The sequence below is a fragment of the Crocodylus siamensis genome, chromosome 2 (assembly GCF_052110815.1).
Source record: "Crocodylus siamensis isolate JL-2025a chromosome 2, ASM5211081v1, whole genome shotgun sequence".
Lineage (NCBI taxonomy): Eukaryota > Metazoa > Chordata > Crocodylia > Crocodylidae > Crocodylus > Crocodylus siamensis.
The window spans coordinates 4,356,109-4,376,702 of record NC_143396.1 but is presented as its reverse complement, the minus strand read 5'-3'; the positions used below and the strand labels follow the sequence as shown (position 1 = coordinate 4,376,702).

The 20,594-nt window shown below is 45.7% G+C and overlaps 1 protein-coding gene across 4 annotated transcripts in view; it reads left to right on the top strand.

Annotated features, from left to right (window-relative positions):
• CTNNA2 (catenin alpha 2) overlaps positions 1–20,594 on the top strand; it is a 914,223-nt gene that overhangs the window by 38,015 nt on the left and 855,614 nt on the right. The window contains exon 2 of one of the 4 annotated variants that reach the window (XM_090035039.1): positions 8,658–8,729. The exons of the other annotated variants lie outside the window; for them this stretch is intronic. Coding sequence (XP_089891165.1) covers positions 8,684–8,729 — 46 coding nt within the window. The 5' untranslated portion in view covers positions 8,658–8,683. The remainder of the gene's footprint in view (positions 1–8,657; positions 8,730–20,594) is intronic. 4 annotated transcript variants of the gene reach the window in all.

Below are 20,594 nucleotides of genomic sequence, written 5' to 3'. Positions count from 1 at the left end.
AAGGCATCCTTGTTTTCTCTATTTAAAAATCCAAACTTCTCTGATTTTAAAAATAAATAAATCCCAAATTCTCCATTTACAAACCCCCAAATCTGTGTTTTTTCCATTAAACAGAAAGTTTCGTTGATATATTTACAATTTTAAAACAATCTGGAAGCCTACCAGTTCCTTGATCATTCATTATAATAAAACAAATTCTCCATACTATGTATTTTGGCATTCGATTTTTTTTTTTTTTAACTCATGTTAAATCAGAGCTCCCTTCACTCATTCAGACACAGGTCTAGCTGCAGCTGTGCCCCATTTCCACTGCTTTGTGGTGCTGAGCAGCCCTAAAATGTTGGTGCCCCACCCCTGTCCTTGCTCCTCAGTCCTAACCCACAGACCCATGGCCTTGACAGTGTCCTTCATTCCTGAGCAACTGCCCCCAGACCACAGCTTCCAGTGTGTAAGGAAGGGGGTGGATGTGTGGGAAAGGGGGGCTGTGGGCACATGTTGGGGGAGGTGGGAGGCACAGGCAATGCTTGGCGGGGATAAGGAGGGCACATGCCCTCCCAGGTTTCTGCGCACACAGTGGGGCATGGGGCTACAGCCTGGCCAGACCTGTGTCTAGGAGCTGGCTCTGCCCCAACTGGTGGGACCTGGCACAGGAGAGTGTACCCTGCCACCATTTTCCACCAAGGGAAAGTACCCCCTGCCTGCCTGGTAGCAGTGGGGGACACTATGCTGTGCCACTGCCACACCTCACCTTGGTGGCCTTGGTGGTGCAGTGTTCCCTCCTGAAGGAGAGCACCAATAGAGATTTTGGGGCCCAATACTGATAGCCAGTTTTTAAGGAGGTGTATTGGCTGATACTGATATGATTTCCGATGCACAGCATGGAAGCTTGAAGATGTGTGTGCAGCTGGTAAGTCTGTTGTGGTGGAGGGGGAGAGAGAAAGGAAGGTTTGTGATGGGGCAGATGATGGCCCCTGCAATGAGGGAGGAGCGGGTCTGGGGCAGGGGCTGGGTCAGGCACTTCCCAGCCAGGGTGGGGTTGGGTTGCGGGATGGAGCCATGACTCATCCAAGGGGAGCGGCTTCTGCTGCTGTGTCCGCCCCAGGAGGCGTGGGTGGCATGTAACCCCAGATCTGCGTGGGGCAGGATGGCTGCAGCTATGAGCTGGGACTGCATCGGGGGTCTTCCCAGTGGGAAGAGCTGACCCTTACTGTGCTCAGGGCAGGCAGTGGCAGTGCTGGGAGGGGGGCTACCGGGAGGGCTGCAGCCACCTCAGAATTCACTGTAGTCCCCCCAACCCTTGATCTGCCCCCCATTCCCCTTCCACCACAACAGACTTTCTGGCTGCACACAGCTCTTCAAGTTGCCAGGCTGTGCTCCCCGCCTATATGCTCTGCTGTGGCTGTGCATATGCATGGGCATTTATCGGCCAAATTATTGGTCACATCAGGCCAGTTTCTGATGCAGTAAATTTTCTTCATAACAGTGCTGATCTGATATTGGTGCATCTCTACTCTCTTGCATTGGGTCTTGCCGCAAAAAATGACTCCAACATTACCCTCCCAGCTGGGTCATGAGGCACTACAGGGATTTGGGAGCGGGGCTAAAGGGTCTGGGGTGCAGGTGGTGTTCCCTTCAATCCTCCCAGTCTTGGGCTACGGGCTGAGGAGGGAGGGAAGGATCCAGGTAGTTAAGCAAAGACTGCAGCGCTGGTATCATTGGGAAGGCTTTGGCTTCCATGACTACAGTCCGCTCTTTGAGAGAAGCAGCGAGCTGCTGGGAAGGGACGGCCTCAATCTCTCCGCTGGGGAGGAAGATCTTCTCAGCCAGACTGGCTGACCTGCTCCACTGGTCTTTAAACTAAGCCCGCAAGGGGACGGGGGGACTACCGCCACTGCAGGCCCGCTGAGCAACCCTTGCAAAGCCAGCAGGCTAAGGCGCTTAAGGGACCCCACTGCTGCCTCAGCCCTGGAACAACTGGTAGGCAAGGCAGTGGTCCCCAAGGGGACACTTACCTGTTTGTATGCAAATGCCAGGAGCTTGGGGAATGAATGGGAGGAAGTTGTCCTCCTGCTTAACACAAGTAATTATGATGTCATAGGGATAATGGAGACCTGGTGGGACTCCAGCCATGGATGGACCATGGGTATAAACAGCTATAAACTGTATAGGAGAGATTGAGTAGACAAAAGGGGCGGGGGCATAGCTCTCTGTCAAGGAGAGTTACGTGTACCTGTTAGCTGACATTGGCGACGAGGGTGTGCAGCTGGAGACCCTCTGGGTTAAAATCTGTGGGGAACATGGCACAGGGGACACGATGCTGGGAGTCTACTACAGACCTCCCACCCAAAGTCAAGAGCTTAACCAGGAGTTCACCAGGGAATTGGCTGAAGCCGCATATTCCAGGTCCATAGTTGTCATGGGAAAGTTCAACTACCCAGACGTCTGGTGGGAAGAGTGCTCAGCTCAGTCTGAGTGGTTGCAAAGCTTCCTGTCATGCGTGGGTGACCTCTATCTGACACGAGGTCTGTGGGCCAATGAGAGGTAAAGCACTGCTCGACCTGGTACTGGCAACTGGGGATGACCTAGTCGGCGACCTAACAATTGATGGGAATCTGGGTGGCAGCGACTATGAGCTGATTACCTTCACCATCTGCTGTAAAGCTGGCAAGATAGTCAGCAATACAGAAGTCCCCGACTTCAGGAAAGCTGAATTTGACAAGCTCAGGAGGCTTGTCGGTGATGCCCTAAGGGACCATGACCCAAAGGGGAGGGGGTCGGATTTGAAGATCTGCAAGGTCCCTTCTGACCCTACTTCTATGATTCTATGACTTGGGGGTAATGATTGACCACAAGATGAACATAAGCCTTTAATGTGATGCTGAGGCTAGTAAAGTGAGCAAAACACTGGCTTGCATCCATAGACAGGAGAATCATGTCATACCTGGCCTTGGTGAGGCTGCAGCTGGAGTACTGCATCCAGTTTTGGGCTCCACAATTCAAAAAGGATGTGGAGAAGCTTGAGAGAGTCCAGAGAAGAGCCACACGCATGATCAGAGGTCGGGAAAACAGCCCTTACGATGACAGGCTGAGAGCTATGGGACTCTTCATCCTGGGAAAGCGCAGGCTCGGTGATCTGATGGCCACCTGTAAGTTTATCAGGGGTGTTCACCAGGATCTGGGGGAACGTCTGTTCACCCGAGTGCCCCGAGGAATGACAGGGTCAAATGGTTATAAATTCCTGCAAGAACGTTTCAGGCTGGACATAATTAAGAATTTCTTTACTGTCTCAGCCCCCAAGGTCTGGAATAGCCTGCCATCAGAGGTGGTTCAAGCACCTACTCTGAATGCCTTCAAGAAAAAATTGGATGTTTATCTTGCTGGGATCCTGTGACCCCAGCTGACTTCCTGTCCCTGGGCAGGGGACTGGACTCGATGATCTCCTGAGGTCACTTCTGGCTCTAATGCCTGTGAAATCTATGAAATTACAGGGTACACAGGTGATAGTTGAATTTATATTTGTGAATAGTTATCCAGAGGTAGAGTGAAAGGGCCCAAGATGGTGCCTTGTGGAATTATCAGTAGCGTTGGAGGAAGGAAGATGACGTTCCTTTTTTAAGGGCAGGAAATGGAAAAGAAAAGCAAACTCAGGGGATAGGAAAGAAACAGCTGCTGTTGCTGAGCTGAGGTTCAGTTAAGTTGAAGAAGAAGAGTGATTTCGTTAAGAAGATGTCACAAGGGAATGAAGAAGGGAGGAAGAAAGAATGAATTTGTAGTGATTTCATAGATTTCATAGACATCAGGGCTGGAAGGGACCTCGGGAGATCATCGAGTCCAGCCCCCTGCCCAAAGGGCAGGAAGTCAGCTGGGGTCATAGGCTCCCAGCAAGATAAGCATCCAATTTACTCTTGAAGGTGTTCAATGTAGGTGCTTGAACCACCCCCGCTGGCACCTCCATTACTTCTTTTTGCCCACTGTGTCTATGCTATTTGTACTAGAGATGTTCCTTAGTATCAGAGCTGGCAGGTAGGAAGTGGATAGATAAATTGGGCCTACTCCTAGAGGCTAACAGGACAAACCTTGCAATAGCAGAGAGGGACAAAGGAGTTGAGTGGAAGAAAGGTAGATGGTTGCTGAGTGCAGAGGAAAGAGCAGGATGATAGACTGGAAGTTGCAGAAAGGCTGGATGACAGGCAGGTGAGGGTGGAGCTGATTGGTAGCCTAAAAAAACCAGGAAGTGGTTTAAGAGGACAGGCTTGTGTGGGGGAGGGCAGGGGGGAGAGACAGAATGGTGCTTAATGAGGACCAAGATGAATGTATTATCATTTCTGGAGAGTAAACCTTGAATCAGAGTTGCAGCTTAAATTTAAAATTAGTCAGGTCAATGAAATATGGAACTTAGGGTCACTAATGTGGAAGCTATTGTCGCTGAGGATAAATGTGGAGATTGTGAGAGGGAGTCAAAATTGGAAAGGAAAGCTAATGTAGAATCGAGTGAGTGATAAATGCTAGGAATATGGAAAGGAAGAGAAGAGAAATGTCAAATGCAATGTAGCTCAAAGGAGGAGTAAGCATGGGAAGAGTGAAGAGATTGTTTGGAATAGGAGAAGGCAACTTTCCCTATGGTCTGACCAAAGATGGAGAATAAGAGAAGACAACTTTAAGAGCACACTTTTGTGCCGCCAATGTAAAAACAAAAGTAGTTCAGGCCTGACAGGATGTGGAAGAGTTTGAAAGAGTACGTTATGAAGAGCCTGTCTGCAGCCTGGATGTTACAGAACCTGCGAGAGATGAGGTTTAGTGTGAGCTGAGGACTAGTGGTATGGGAGGAGTGGAGGTGATTTGTGGCAACAGATGCAGGGGATGAAAAGAGTGGGGATGGGCAAGGACTAAGATTGCTTGTAAAGGTCAACGTAGGTACAGAGGAGTTGGAGGGGAGGGCCTTAGTGTTGGAAGAACTGAGGATCCTGGGGGTAGAGATGCAAGGTATGACTGACGAGAACAAGCAGTGGAGTTTATGGCTAGGGGCAGACCTTACATATAAACTGGTTTAAACCTGTAACAGAACAGATGTTAATGCTGTCCCTGCCCCTCCCGCAGGGCCCTGCTGGATGGCATCTAGCCATGCCCTCATCCTGCTGCTGCAAAGGGAGGGGACAGAGCCCTTGGTGGTGGGGGCAGCAGCCCCTGTCATGATGTCAGAGAGCACGAGCCTGTTCCTGATGGGGGGCTCCTCTGCAGGGCAGGCAGAGCTGGGGCAGGCTGTGTGCTGCAGCACTGGGCCCAGAGCAACCTCCCCGCAGTGCTGCTGTGGTCTGCAGCAGCTTTTCTTGCCCTGCAGCATGGTTCCCCCCTGCCCCCCACTGGGAAGAGACTCTGCTCAGGGAAACTGTGACAGCGGTTCCTGCCCCCATTGTGGTTGCTCTTCCCTTTCCACTTCAGTGGCCAGGTGGTACCACGGCCAGATGCCGCTGGCTGGATGGATCTGGCCTGCGGAGGGCCTTTGTCTGGCCCCCAGAAGGTCCCTCAGTTCCACCAGGCTGAGGTGCCACTCTCTGGGCATGCAGCTGGGCTGGGGCTACTCTGCAGTGGGACTGCCTTCCTTGGCAGCTTGGCCCCAGCAGCTCCTTTGCTGCTGCTGCTGGCCCCAGTCTCATGGTACAGCCAGGGACCAGTGCGTGCAGCCCTGACCCCGTGCGCTCTGTGCTGGCTCCAGGCTCACCATCCAGGCTGAGCAACAGCAGCATGGGAGAAACTGCTGCTCAGCACAGGGAGAAAAGTGGCCTCTCCCCTTCCTGCTGCCGGGGCTTCCTGGTGCAGCTACCCGGAGCTGGCACTGGGGTGCCCTGCATCTTCATTTCATCACCGCTGCCTCTGGGCTGCCTTGTGGGGCAGTGGTGGCACCAGAGCAGAGCAGTTGGCACTAGGTGTGTGGGGCAAAAGTGGCCCCTTCCCTTTCCTGCTGCCAGCGCTTCCTGCTGCAGCTTAGACAAACCTGGAAAGGTTGAATCAATTCAGGCTCTGGCTTTTAAATGTCTATCCCTAGCCCTGATGGTCTTGTATAGAAAAGGGGGGTAGTGAGAGCCGTATGCAAATAATGGATGGACAAATTTAAAAAATTATGTTCTAAATAGCTATTGAAAAATTCTTGTTTACTTATAGCAGTTCAATAATTATGACTTGCTAAATTATTTTGTTTCCTAGTGTTAAAGTGTATGGAATGTTATTTAGATATATTATTAAAGTTACTTGGGCAAAAGAGACATTAACTGCCTTTTTGCATTGTACTTAACTCTTAACAACTTAGCTAAAACTATCTAATGTTGATGTACTGCTTCATATATTCGGAGCATTTTAGAATTTACAGTCAAAGTCTGTTCTTTGAAAGCTGAAGTTAAAAGGAGAATGTTATTTAGCATAAGCCCAGCTTCCAGTCAACCTTAAGGGTAGTGACACAGAACAAGATGGTTTGGGAGACTAGTGATAAAGATAAAATAGCATTAAAAAACTAACCAATCTCATAGCAATCTCTTTCTTTCTTTCAACATGGGTGGGTTTTTTTTTTTGTTTCTGTTCCTTAAGGAATGCATGCTGATTCAAGGGCAATGTATTCTGAGAAAGGGTACCCTAAAATATTCTGTGCATGTTTATGGCAATGTCTTTATGAACCCCTATTGTATAAGGGAGACTTACGAGCCCTGCAGGCCAGATGAGGTTTGCTAGTGCAGTCTGAGGGCCATACCCCTTATGCTGTATGCACAGTCTGTGGCACCGGGTTCAGCCTGCATGCTGCATGCAGCACATATTCTCTGGGGCTCATTCTGCACTCGGTGTGGACTGTGCCCAGCACTGCATGCAGCACAAAGGTCAGCCCAGGGTGTGGGCTGTGTGTGATGCCCTGCCAGACCAGCTCTGCACGCTGATTCCAGGCCCGGTCCCGATTGGGCTATGCAGAGCCAGCACTCGGGACTGGTCCTGTAGGCTGCTCCGTGCAGCCTATGGTGGACTGGCCCCCTATGTGGCATGTATGATCAAGTCCTGTCTGGGGTACGCGTGGCAGTAAGAGCCCTGGGCCCACTTACAGTTCCCTGCACAGTTGGTGTCAGCCATTCCCAGGGCTCCTGCAGCAGGGTCTGGAGTGAGTGGGAAAAGTAGAGCCCCACGGGGCCTGGGGTGCAGTGCAGTTTGTCCCTGGTCATCCCAGCCTCTGCTGCAGCAGCCTGCTTCTGGGTTGCCATGGCATTTGGGGGGAAAGGGGGAGTGGCGTGTGGCCGGACGCAGGGCGGGGGAACCTGGCACCGGTACCTGGGGTCAGAACCGGGAGCCCTCTGCTCCCAGGCAGTGGCTGCAGCCCCATGGGCCCATGTCAAGCAGCTGGGTGCAGCACTCCCCCTCCAACCACTCCCACAGTGGGGCTCCCAGCGTCTAGGACAGGGCTGCAGACAGAGCTGCCAGGGTACAGCTGGGACCCACCTGCCTCGGGAGTGATTTCTACGGCCCCTCCTGCCCTGCCTGGGGTCAGAGCTGGGAGGCCCATGCTCCCAAACAGCAGTTCCAGACCCCAGCCGCTGCATGGCCACCGCCACCCTCCCTTCCCTCCTCCCCCCCCCCCAAATGTCTGGCTGGAAACCTGTGAACTGAAAAATGGGTGTAAATCAGTAAAAAAATGAATAACTTCAATAGAAAAATCCAGTAATTTATCAGTAAAAATCAGTAAAAACTGAAAATGCAGTATACTAAGCAAGTCCCAAGCCCAATGTATTCTGCACATGGTCCAGGGAGCTGGACTGGCCATGCAAGCTGCATGTGGTGTGGGGGAGTTGGCACAGGGCATGTGCTGCCTGTAGCACCTTGCCGGCCTGGCCCTCAGCACTGGCTTCAGTGTTGTCCAGTACAGAACCAGTGTGCATGGACAGTCTGGTGGGATGTCACGTGCAGTCTGTGCCCTGGACTGACCGCCTGTGCAGCATGCAGTGCTAGGGGCCAGGGCTATTGTGTCCCATGTGATGGGGGGCTAAGTACAGAGACCTATGTACTGGAGCATACAAATCTGTGGGCTGAATCCTCCCTGTAGCCTGCATGTTTGACACCCCTTGTATAAAGCTACCTACGGAGTTTAGGTGGAGGGTTGAAAATTATTAGTAGGTTTTCTTTTTTTAAGTTACTTGTTCTGCCAAACTGTTTTGTGCATTGTCAAAGATATACTAGTTTATTAAGCCCTCTTATCTGGGGCAAAAACCCTTACAAGGCAAGCAAGCCATTTCACCTGTGGCTGTGGAAGATGCAAGCACATCTCAATGTTCGTGTTCCCGTGGATTAAATGAGATTTTTCCATGAATCTGCAGAAATAAAGCTGTTAACTTTCAAAACTTAGACATCTGTGTCTATTATTACAGTTGAGTCACAGTAGGAAAGGGGTCCTTTTTGGAATATTTGGTCATTTTCATTAATACTTTCCTCCAGAGAAGAATGCACTGTTGTTGTCTGTTTTTGGTACATTAGTAGTCAATATTCACAAACTAGCAGGGATGGAGTTCAATTTGCTTGCAAGTAGAAGGCCTTGTAAGTAGTGTTAACGTGGATCTCCTTGTTACGACTTGTCTCTTCATCTAAGCACAAAACACTTTCATCTGATCTTTTTTTTTTCCCTTTTTTTGTAGTGCTTCCAACCTGGACTAGCAGACCTATGTGCAGCTGTAGGCAAGACATGGATGCTGTTTTTGCTCATCCTGGTACTCATTACACTTGGCTTGCATCCTCAGTCCAAAAAGGCATCTGTTTCCTTTTGGTACCCTGTCTTCTCCCTCCATATGCCCCAAAGGACAGATGAGGTTTTTTCACAATTAACGAAGAGAGTTTCGCGGAGTAGCTAGGTTTACATCAGCACAAGAAACCATGAAGTGTGCCTGCAAAAATCCTTGTGACATGCATGGCTGGTGGTTGCTTCAGTGGCTAGGGACAGACATTCAGAAAGCCTGAGCCTGAATTGATCCTGTCTTTGCAGGTGAGCCTAATCTGGCTAGGCTGAATCAGTTTGTAAGTGCACAGACATCCCAGAAATGCAGGCATATGCCTGCAGTGGCTCAGGCTAGGCATCGGGAGGCACTAGAGAAGCCCTCCCTGCCCTTCTACAGTGCTAAGCTGAGGGGGGAGGGTCAGGCCCTGGCAGGATGCTCTTATTATGGAGGGGTTCTCCCCCACTTCTGACCAGCCCAGCAGGGAATTGATAACACGGTGTTTATCACCCCATTAAGAAAACAACAGAGGGACCTTACCAGCTACCTGCTGATTCTGCCTTTGTCCTGCCTTCCACAGCCTGGACTGTAGCCAGCATGTGGTTTGCTAGCTAATGCTGAGGTGCATCTGTGTAAAGCAGAGGGGACAAGGGATCCCTGCTTAGCAGGGAGTGGGGAGGAAAGGAGGAGAGCAGGGGGAAGCCAGGCAGATGCCTGCAGTCTGCTGAGCTCCAGCCAGGTAGCGGAGGGAAGGGACCAGCTCTGCTGTGGAGCAGAGAGCCCTGCCCAGAGACCATGCCAGGATGCTGGGGAAGTCTGGTTTAACTCAAACCAGCAAGGGGGCTCGGACAGACATTGTGTAAACCAGTTTGACCCAAATCAGTTAAGACTGATACTACATTCAACCAGACTTATCACAAACCAGTGTCAGCCATTTTCAAACTGGTTTATATGCACTGAACATCTGTTCCGTTACAGGTTTAGACCAATTTCTGATCACTTAAACTGGTCTTTGTGTAATATCTGTCCCTAGTCAATAAGGACATCAGAGCATGGGAGAGTATAGATAGCACTTCAGTGTGAATTCACACACCTTGGCTGGACTGACTTAGGTTCGTAGACCTCGGTGCAATCGGTCAAGTTAATTCTGCAAGGAAAATGGTCTTGCAGGCTTTACTGTGCCTGGCAGCTGGTATTTGAAAGATCAAACTGTTGGTCAGTAGGAATGTTTTATTGCATTGACTTTTCGATAATCACATTTTTTTGTTGAATAGCTGATCAGCAATTGTAGTAATTGGCTGGCTTTTACTGAAATCTGGAAAGTTATAGTGGCACTGTTTTACCAAATTTTATACTGCTGTCTGAAAAATGTTTTATTAAACTAAATGAAAATTCACATCTCCATGCTTTGTAAAAATGTCATGCAGCTTGAACTTTTTTTTGTTTTCATTTTAATTTCTTTTAAACATCTAATTTTATTTCACAAACCTGAAACACCAATAAAATACAGTTTCTTCTTTTTTGTAGAGAAATATATCAATTGCGCCTTATTTTATTTCCCCACAAAATCTGAAATTCTTTACAGACATACTGCAGCTTACAGTTTAGGTAATGTTGCAGCAGTGTAGCTGGAAAACCTATTTCACTAGACAGTTTTGTTACCATTTATTTTATGCTGCTTAATGGTAGAGAGAGTTCTTGAAAATCCTATTCCTTTCAAGGACTTCTCAACATTTCTGATCAATTACTATATTCAGTTTGTAGTTCAAAAGTGTACATGATGTACAAACACCATGGGGAATAATGGATATGGTTAAAAGCGTTTTTAACTATAATTGCTTAGTGATTTGTTGGATTGAAAAGTTTTTCCATTGTTTGTATCTTTTTCTAGAACAAATGCATAGTAACACAATGTGTTAAAAATATTTTTTTCTTTCTTCTCTTTGTTATTAGGTTTGTTTATTTCAAACTCTTGATGGTTTCAGTATGCATAATTCTTTAATTTGTACCAGGGGATCTGATGCATAAACTGTTTTACTGAAGATGTGCTTGTATCAAATGGAGGCCGCAGTTGAATTATAATAAATTAATATTCTTTGTTACCTTAGAGAGAGTAAAAAATGTCTTCAGTATTAAGGCAATTTCTATCTGGGGTTCTAAATTAAAAAACAAAACAAAAAAAAATTCTCCTAACAAATGCCTGTTGCATGACAACATCTGCATGCCTGCGCCTGCTGTGTTGTAGCTATGATAAGGCTGCCTTTTTTGAACAGTCATAATACCATTGTACTGAACCTCACTCACTGAAGTGTGAAAAAACAGTTAAGTTCAACTATAGAAGGTTCCCAGAAGCAGTATTGACCCAACTACAGACAACCCATTGATGAAGCAAAGATGAAGGAAACCTTTTCCAAAACTGTTTAAGAGCACTCTGGAAAACAAGTGAGAACCCATCAAATTTTCTCTATTATCTATTCTGGTTTTCACTTTTGCTTTTATTCATTGGATTCTTTCTTGAAAAACTCCTAACACAATATTATTTTGCCAACTGTGAGTTCTCTGAGGCCATAAATCCTAAAAGATGATTCAGGTTGCAACACATGTTCAGTGATATGCTGGGTGCATTTACACAAGATATTTACAGTGGAGGCTAATTAGCTCCGCATTAAACATTGTGTGTTTACACATGCGACCCTACTGGCTGGAGTAAACTAATTTACCCTGCAGCAGGATAGTTCTTGTAAATACTCCCTGTGGAGTTTTTTACTCTGCAGCAGTTCATGTGTAGATGCAGATATGGCTGGCTGGAGCATGAGGGTGTTTCACTGCAGGGTCAGCCTGCTGGCTAGTTCCCACACTGGAGTACCCTCGTGACACAGCCAGCCCCTCCACAGTACATTGAGCTGGGTGGGAGCAGCCCTGGGCTGGCAAGCTGACCACCCCTCCCCCCCAGACCTGCTGCCTGCTGGGTCTCCTCCAACCTAGCTCAATGTACTGTGGTCCTGGGCACATGTTCAAACGGTGCACCCAGGAGCAATAAACTCAGGAGCAATAAGCTCCTGAGTTTATTGCTTCATGTTAATTGTGTGTGTGTGTGTGTGTGTAGACGTGCCCACTGTTGATCAACTTGATTCTCTGTTTTAAGCAGCTACTGTGGCATTTTCTTCCTGTTAACAGGGCTGGTCCAAGGGTAATTGGCGCCCTAGGTGAACTGTGTACCTCTGTGCCCCCATCGCTTCCAATATAGAGAAAAATTAGGATAAGATTGCCAGCAGTACGCTCTTGTCATAAGTCCGTTTGAAGGTTGAAAAGGTAGGAGTCGCGATTCTAGTGAGCTTTCCTCTAAGTTCTTTTCAGAGGTCTTTCTCCCCTTACCGAACCAAAGGTCTTAGACAAAGGTGGAGCCGTAACAGGCCAGGGTTGTTATTTAGAACGATGTTCTGTTATTTTGTTCTGCATATCGTTTTGGTGCCCTAGGCCAGTGGTCTCCAAACTGTTTTGATCGCGCACCCCTATCAGTAAAAAAGTTTTGAGCACGCACCTCCAATATATGTATATTTATTTATTTATAAATTTAAACAATGTACTACTCAGTGTACCACTGTACAAAGTTTGGAGACCACTGTACACTACTACTGTACCTCAGCGTTGTGGAACTCCCACTCTTCCCTCAGGATACCTTGCGTACCATATGTGACACGTGACTGTCTGACATACGGATCGAGTGAGGCCACTAGTGTTAATCCTTATATTAAATATTAGTAAAACTTGTTTCTTATTTTTTTGATAAAAATAAATATAAATAGAAGTTCTAATATTTTCTTCCTGCACCCCAGTGGATCGTCTTGAGCACCCCACTTTGGAGACCACTGCCCTAGGCAACTGCCTAGTTTGCCTAATGGTTGGACCGGACCTGCCTGTTGAACTTCTTACAGCTCTCTGGTAGAGGCTCTAGCCGTGTTGATCTAAGGACACGGGCAGACGGGGTTCTTTGGATAATTTTTATTTTAGTTGGTCTAATTAAAGATATTGAATCTACCTAAAGAACTTTGTCTGCCTATAGCTTCTTGTAAGCTGACGTATGGGCTACAACTTGCAAGCATTCCATTCAAGTCTCTCCGTAAATGTTGTGTGCATATTTTTTCCATGTCTTGACATTTTTCTCATGAGTGTTTCTTCGGTATCCACTACAGGTGGCTGACCTTAACTCAGCCTTCATTGTCTTGCAGATATAGTGCCCTGATACTGGAATGCACAGCTTGATTCATCTGGAAGAAGTGTGGCCCGGGATTTCTGTATATTTGCTCCAAGTGATGTGAATACCATTGAACTGTTATAGCTCTGGATCTTATTGAGGTAGTGCTTTGAAAGCTGATGTGCGCAAATCTGGCAGATTTACTTTGCTACTATGGCGACATCCTTTGAAGTGGTCACCAGTTGTCTTCCTAATACATTGTCATAGTATGCAGTACTGTTGCACTTGATTTTAACTGTGGGTGAGAGGAGATTTATTGACCAATGAGACCTGTTCAGTCACAACTCAGAAGTGTTATTAGGACATGCAATAGCAGGGACTTATTTAGCTCAGTAAAGACAATACTTGCATAGCTGTGGATTCGGGGAGAAAATAGGTCCTCTGGCCAGGCTTTTCCATTCCTCTGGGGACTTGAGCTTTGGAGAAGTCCAAAAATTATACATCCAAATTTCCTTCTAGCCTATGCCTAATATTTGTAGATGACTTGTTTTACTATTCTAATGAATGATTGCTGATGGTTTTACTTAAACTTCTTTCTTCCACTGAAACTTTCAGAACTAGATTTTGGTGGGAGGCAAGAAAATATCAATTAGTTGGGATTTGTATCCCTGTGAAAGCAAGAGGAGCAAAAGGAAGGCTTCCTTATCCCCTTTCCCTTGCCACTGTGGAAATCATTGCTTTACATTGCTTTGTTATTACTCCACCTGAGTTCATGACAAGGCTGCTTGGTTTTTACAGTTTATCGAAGCATTCTAACAAAAACACATCTATTATAGCAACATAATATTCAATACATTTGGTTACATTAATCACTACTCCTAATTTCTTTAAAATGAAGCTACTATATAGAATATTTGGATTATTTGATGTATGGTTCTTCCTTAAAGTGTTTCCTTTTCGGTTCTGTACTCTGTTTGACTGTGTCTAATTAAACATATGAATGTCTTCCTTTGCTTTGCTAACAAGCTGGCTGCCACATCTGCGAAGGTTCATGTTACTGTCACCCAGCATGGGCTTCTGAAACCTTTCTGCCTTAGCCACATTTCTACAGTTTAGGCCTAGACCTTGTTGAAAATGAGTGAGCCTGGCAACAGCACATAGCATTGCTTTACAGTATCAGCAAAATAATAATGCATCACCAGTGTCAAATACAGTGACTTTCAATGCGGGCTGCAGCACACATCTCAAACTGGTGATCTCTGGACAGAATTTTGTTTTGCAATTGTGATAGCTTCTAAACAGACATGAACCATGTCTTCCGGGCTTATGCACCCTTCTTCTGTTCTTCTTTTCCTGTTTACATGATGATACAATTTCATTATGTATCAAGCAGACACTTTACAGGGGAAAAAACTTCTAACAAACTCTGAAAACCTATCTGCCTGGGCATTAACCCTTTTTGTCTAAAGATACATCTTTCAAAGGAAGATCCTCAAAGTTTTTGATGATCCTAAGTAGTTAGCCTGCTGTTACGTGGAAGAATATTTTCTAGCACTTTCTATAGGTTTTAGCTTATCTTAGAGGCAAACGAGAAGAAAAATAGGCCTTACATTGAAAACAGAAACATAGACTCCCCAATATCAAACAGAATTCATTACATCATGGGGGTGCAGAAGGGAATAGGTGAGGCTCTGCTCACCAAGGCACCTCTGGGGGTTACAAGAAATAATGGCCATATGCTAGCAGAGAAGAGATTTAGACTGGACAGTAGGAGGAGCTTCTTCACAGTTAGAGTGGCCAAGGTCTGAAATGGGCTCCCAAGGAAGGTGGTGCTCTCCCCTACCCTGGGGGTCTTCAAAAGGAGGTTGGATGGGCATCTGGCTGGAGTCATCTGAACCCAGCACTCTTTCCTGTCTATGCAGAGGGTCAGACTCAATCATCTATTGAGGTCCCTTCCGACCTTAACATCTATGAACCTCTGAACAGACTTATTCCCCAAAGTTGTCACTACCTCTGAAAATCAGGTTACTCTTTATGCATCTAAACAATGTTTGTTGTTGCTCAAGTTTAAGCTTTGAAAATGTTGGAATTTAGCATTTACAACAGGGGGATACTGCTGCTAAGTTCTTTAGCCGAGTCTGTGTTATCTTCAGGATTGCACTTAAGCAAAATTATTGTCTGTAAAATAGGTAGTAAGATGTCGTTTGTTTGTTTGTTTGTTTGTTTGTTTGTTTGTTTTCCCCTCCTATATTCTGAAATTTATTACGAATCGGGAGAAATTTGCAGAATTTATTTGATTAGTATTGCGAAAGGCAGAACATTTTGTAGGGGTCTAAATAAAGGGTGCTCATGCATGTATATTGAAATTCATTTTCTATGAATGTTCTATCAAACATTCTAGATTGCTCTGTAATAAATAACAGGGAAGACGGGTCATTTATATTCTGCCAATTTTTGTCTCATCTGAAAGTTACTCTTTTCTCATTTTTTCCCTCTCATTATAGTAAGTATTTAGGAACCACGAACATTTCTGACTTCCCATGAAGGGTTATTAGGTTGAAAGGGTTGAGAGAATTTGTCCTACTCCAAGAATGGAAAAAGGACAAAGCAGCATCCAAATTGATTTCCTTGAAGCTGATTAATGAATTGATTTTGGCAGACTTACTTCACAGTGGGGAAGATGCGCCAGAGATAGTTAAAGCATTTTGACTTGATCAATTGTTTAGTCATGTCAGACATAAGCATCCTTGCTAGGGAGTATTAAGGAAGCTACCTGGATCTTGAGTTACACTCTACCGTACATTGTAGAACGGATATTCAGACAGCTATGAATGTGCCTTTTGTCCTATGATAACTAAAGGGGAATGTTACATTTGTCTCAAACTTAGCTTCTAGAACTGCATAAGGTTTCTCAAACTTTAAACTATACTATTTTAGGTGGATGGGAGAGTACAGTTTTCATTATCTGACCACTTCCTTTTTTTTTTGAGCTTAGGTAAGTATGCCTGCTACATACTTGGGTTTTACGGGGACGTTCTTATATACAGCAGGGCTGGCTAACTGTTGTCCCATATATGGTCGCTTGAATGGTTAACGTGCAGCCACCTCTCCCACTGCTGCATGGCAGGTGGAGGGTCTGTGGTGGGGGGCTGCATGCTGCTGGTACAGTCCATGCAGCAGTGGGTAGGGATCACATGCTTTTGATACTGGGGCTATGTGCCATTGGCAAAGCCCACTCAGCTGTGTGTGGCCTGGCCAGAGTGTGGTCCCCAACAGTACCAAAATTGGGCAGTCTTGTATTACAAGTTTTTTCAGAAAACAACTTCAGAAAAACAGTAACTGAAACTGGTTTTGTAGCATGGGGTTGAAGCCTGAAGGAGGGTACACATGGGTCGTGATATCATCAGATGTCTTAGTGTTTTGTTTTGTTTTTTGCAAATCTGAGCTTCTGAACTGGTATTGGCAATCTAAAGTTAAGAATATTATTTGAGAGACCATTGTCACTTAATGTTCTGAATTATTCCATGTTTTTAAAGTCCAGTGTATGAAGCTACAATTATATGACATGCGTTTGTGTGATCAGGGCCTAACAAATGTTAGAATTATTATGGAAATCTCAAATGTTGATTAAAACTCTCAAAAGAATTAAAGACCCTGAAAGTAAAGTTTTTTTTTGGTTTTATTTTTTAAATAGTTCAGATTTACATCTTATTTAGCAGAATGCTCACTTTTGAGATTTACCACCCTTTTACAGTGGAAAATTTAAAATGTTAAGATGAGTTCAGAATAATGCTCAACAAGTTCCTTAAATAAACATATTTAAAATATGGCTCAATGTATTTATGTTCTAGAAGGGAGTGGGATTGTATGTCCTTTGCTTTCAAGGACAACAGCTGTTACACTGAAATTAGCTCATTGTAAGTTTTAATGCAAGGATGCTCAAGCTTTGGCCCATGGGCCAGATGCGGACCACAGAGCCTTGGGATCTGGCCTGCAGGGCTCTCTGCAGGTCAGGAAATTTGGTGGCATGGGGAGCAGTGGCAGTATTTCTACCCTTCCCTGCTGCCAAAATTTGAAGCTCCCCAGGGTAGGGTAGGGTAGGGCAGACCTGGCCCAGGACCTTGCCCCATGCATTGCCAGAAAGGAGCCAGGCCATGCCCACTCCCTGCCTCTGCCCTCCAGACCACTGAGTTGGGGCTGGGCTGTGTCCTCTTCTTCCCATGGGTTTCAAACATGCCCCCTTCTCTCCACCTGGCCAGGTTGGGGCTGAACCATGCCCACCTCCTCCTTTGTATGCAGGTTATATCCCCTCTCCCTGTGCAGATGATTTCAGGCAGCCCATGTCCTCTCTCTTCCCCCTCCCCCCTGCCACAACAGGGGTAGGCCAGACCATACCCCCTTCCCACCACTTGGTCCAGTTGGGGCTGTGCCATGCCCTCTTCCTCTCAAGGGGCTGTGCCATGCCCCCTCCCCCTGTAGGGCTTGATCAGGCCCAGATCACAGTCCCTCCCCACTGTGAGGCTAGGGTGGGGCTGGCCCAAGCCACCATGTGGCTGGCTCAGGCCAGGATGACCCTGCCCATCTCTGCACAGTCAATTGGAGCCCTCTGTATCTGGCCCACAGAGAGCTTGGGCACTACCTGGCTGGCCAGCCAGACAAAAAGATTGAGCACCATTGGTTTAATGTGCTAGGAAAAAAGCTGAATTGTTTGACTTGGACACTAGTGACATTTCAGTGGAGACTGTGGGGTGGGGGTCTGATAAAAGTGTAGGTGAGAAAGAGAGGGAGACACAGACATCTGATTGATTAGACAAACACAGCCACCCAGGGAGACAGAGGAGGGCTTTCTTCCCTACAAAAAATTCTGTTTAGGGAAGCATTCTGTAAAACCTTTGGCTCGTTTCCATGTGGAGAATCATAGTTGCAGAGCTGCTTTAAGAAGGATCACCTACAAAACTGGGCCTGTTAAAAGAAAGATGTATGGAGTATTTTGAATTCAGCAAAGGAATGATCTATGGTATAGAAAGCTATCCTGTGCGTATGTGTGCCCGTGTGCACATATTTCTTTGCTGATTTAAAATAAAGCTTCAATATCTCAGCTGCTCAGGGGGAGAGGGGGTATGGCCTGGCCCTGTGGGACATGTCGGGATTGGGCCATGCCCCCTCTGGCCAGATAGAGTGAAGGGCGCACGGCCTGGCTCCAGTCTGGCTATTGGAGGGGGTGGGGGGACAGGGATGTGTCTGGGCCCTGGCCTTGTCCTGCTCTGCCCTGCGCAGCTTGGACTTCTGGCAGCAGGGAGGGGTGGCTGTTCTGCCACTGCTGTCCTGCCACCAAATTTCCTGACCCTTGCGGGAGCCATGCGGGCCAGATCCTTTACATGCACCAGCCACATGTTATCCCCTACATGCACCAGCCACTAGAGAGGGTATTGTGCAACACTTCACTGGCTTAGCTATTTGCTAGACACCTGAATAATTTTGAGAAATGAGAAATCTAGGCTCTACCCTTTTCATAGGAAGGTGTGCAATCTAGTTGTTACAGGCAGCATAGTCAAATACAGACCTTTAGCTGTTCATATGAAATTATGTGAGGGGAATGTGGGCGTATCTCCCTTGGGGCTGAGGTCCTGCAGCGGGAATGGTGGGTGGGAAAGGGTTTCTTGTAACTGGATATAAGTGGCATTTGGGTTTGGCGGGATAGTTTATACATGTATGGGTTTGGGCTGGGAGGCAGTGGTTGCGGATAGGGTCAGGGAATTGGAGATCCCTGTTTCAGGGATGTGTTATTGTAAGCCACTTTGAGACATGCATAGGCCAGGATACAAATCTAAGAAATAAAAATTAAATTAATGAGACCTCTGTCATTAAAGATGGGGATTTTGCCTGATTTCTAACTGAAGTGATCTGAGCAGATCCTCTGGGAACCCAGTTATAAAACAGGGGGAGGGGTACATGGAGGGAAATCCAACTTGCTAGCCCTCAAGGAAAGGGGTGTAGCATGCACATTAATAATGGCACATGGAAGTGAACATCCTGAGATTTCAGAAGCAGGTCTCATGCTAAACTTGAAGTAATGATTTTCATAGCCTTACAACCTGGCTTTCACAGGGCCAGTAAAAGGCCGCTTTCTGTCGCCAGTGGTTTCTCTTTAATATTGAACTCCTCTTCCAAACGTTGGAGATTCTTGATATTTTTCAGAAGAATGCTTGTGAATAAATGCCATTAGGAAAGCGAATTATCTTTTCTTATTTCCTGTCTTGAAAATAGCTTGATGTGCAACAAAGAGCAGGCATGGAAGGTTTTTCACCCCAGGTGGCTGAAAACTGACAATTTCAGCAGGTTGAAACAAGGTGTTTTCGTGGATTATTATGCAAATTTAACTGTGTTAATGTTAACTCTGCCTTTGCAATGTGTGCAAATTTAATATATGAAGTGAGTGTTTATATAAATAATAATAATGAGAGAGATGCTACGTATTTAAATTGCATCTATTATTCAGCTTGGATTCCCTCAACTCTCCTGTTTCCATTAGTGCATTTACCTTGAGACTTATTCCACTGACCTCCTCTATTTAAAGCTCTAATTTCAAATAAGAACCTTAAAAAACAAATCAACATATCATACAATGTTTCCTTGCTCTTCTGAGTCTTGACAGGGAGAGCAAATATAGAAGGAGAAAGAAGTTGAAAAAATTGCCTGTGTCACTGGGCACTGGACCTTTAAGTTAATTTTTAGACGTAGTGAAACTTGGAGGAAAAAATCCTGAGCCAAAAATTACCTTTGTGCTTTTCAGAAAATAGATAAACCAGTCTTTCAGATGGAACAAATTTGATCTTATTTTGATTCTAATTGACTAGATATTTAAACCTTTTTCATGCAGGGTGAAGCTTTTTTATTATGTTTGTATTATCATGCTACCCTGATTACATGTACATCTTTAATTACCCATTGATTACAGTACCAGGCTTCTTGCAACTGTAGGAAAGAGGAAACGGTTCTATATTTAACACGAACATAAAAACGTCGGCCTCATTTAAATGAATCTTATTCAGTAATTAATTGGGAGGAAAACTGATGCTTTTGTTTTAATTGTTTTATTGTTTAACTGGATAAGAGTGCTAAAGGTGATTTTTGTGCCATGCTGATACAAATTGGCGACGCACAAAAGCTAATCATTTTAGAAATAAAGGGAGATTGTTTTCCCGTGGTGCTTTTCTGTAGTGGGTACTGGAGGCAATGGAATTGTGTGCTAAGAGTTTTTGTATTGGATGTTGCTGTCGGGTAACAAACGTATGATCTTGCATAGTCTGGATAGTCTAGCACAGGAGGTGTCCAACCTTTTTGAATGTGGGGCCAGATAAACTTTTTATCACCCAGTGGGCTGGCGAGCCATATTCAGAGGCCTCACAGGAAGTGGTATCACATCAGGAAGTGATGTCATGTGACCTTTGACACCAATGAAGTTGTAGGAAGTGACAATGAAATGGGTCTGGAAATGTGGTTTAAAATCCAAAATCCAAACAATAGAAAAGGACAAATGAAAAAAAATACCAAACACTTGACTAAAATAAACACTTTTTCTTCTACTCACTTCTCAATGAATGAAAGAAGCATAATGCAAGTTGACAGATCAAATGTGGAAAAGAGATCAGCCAGAGTGGAAACTA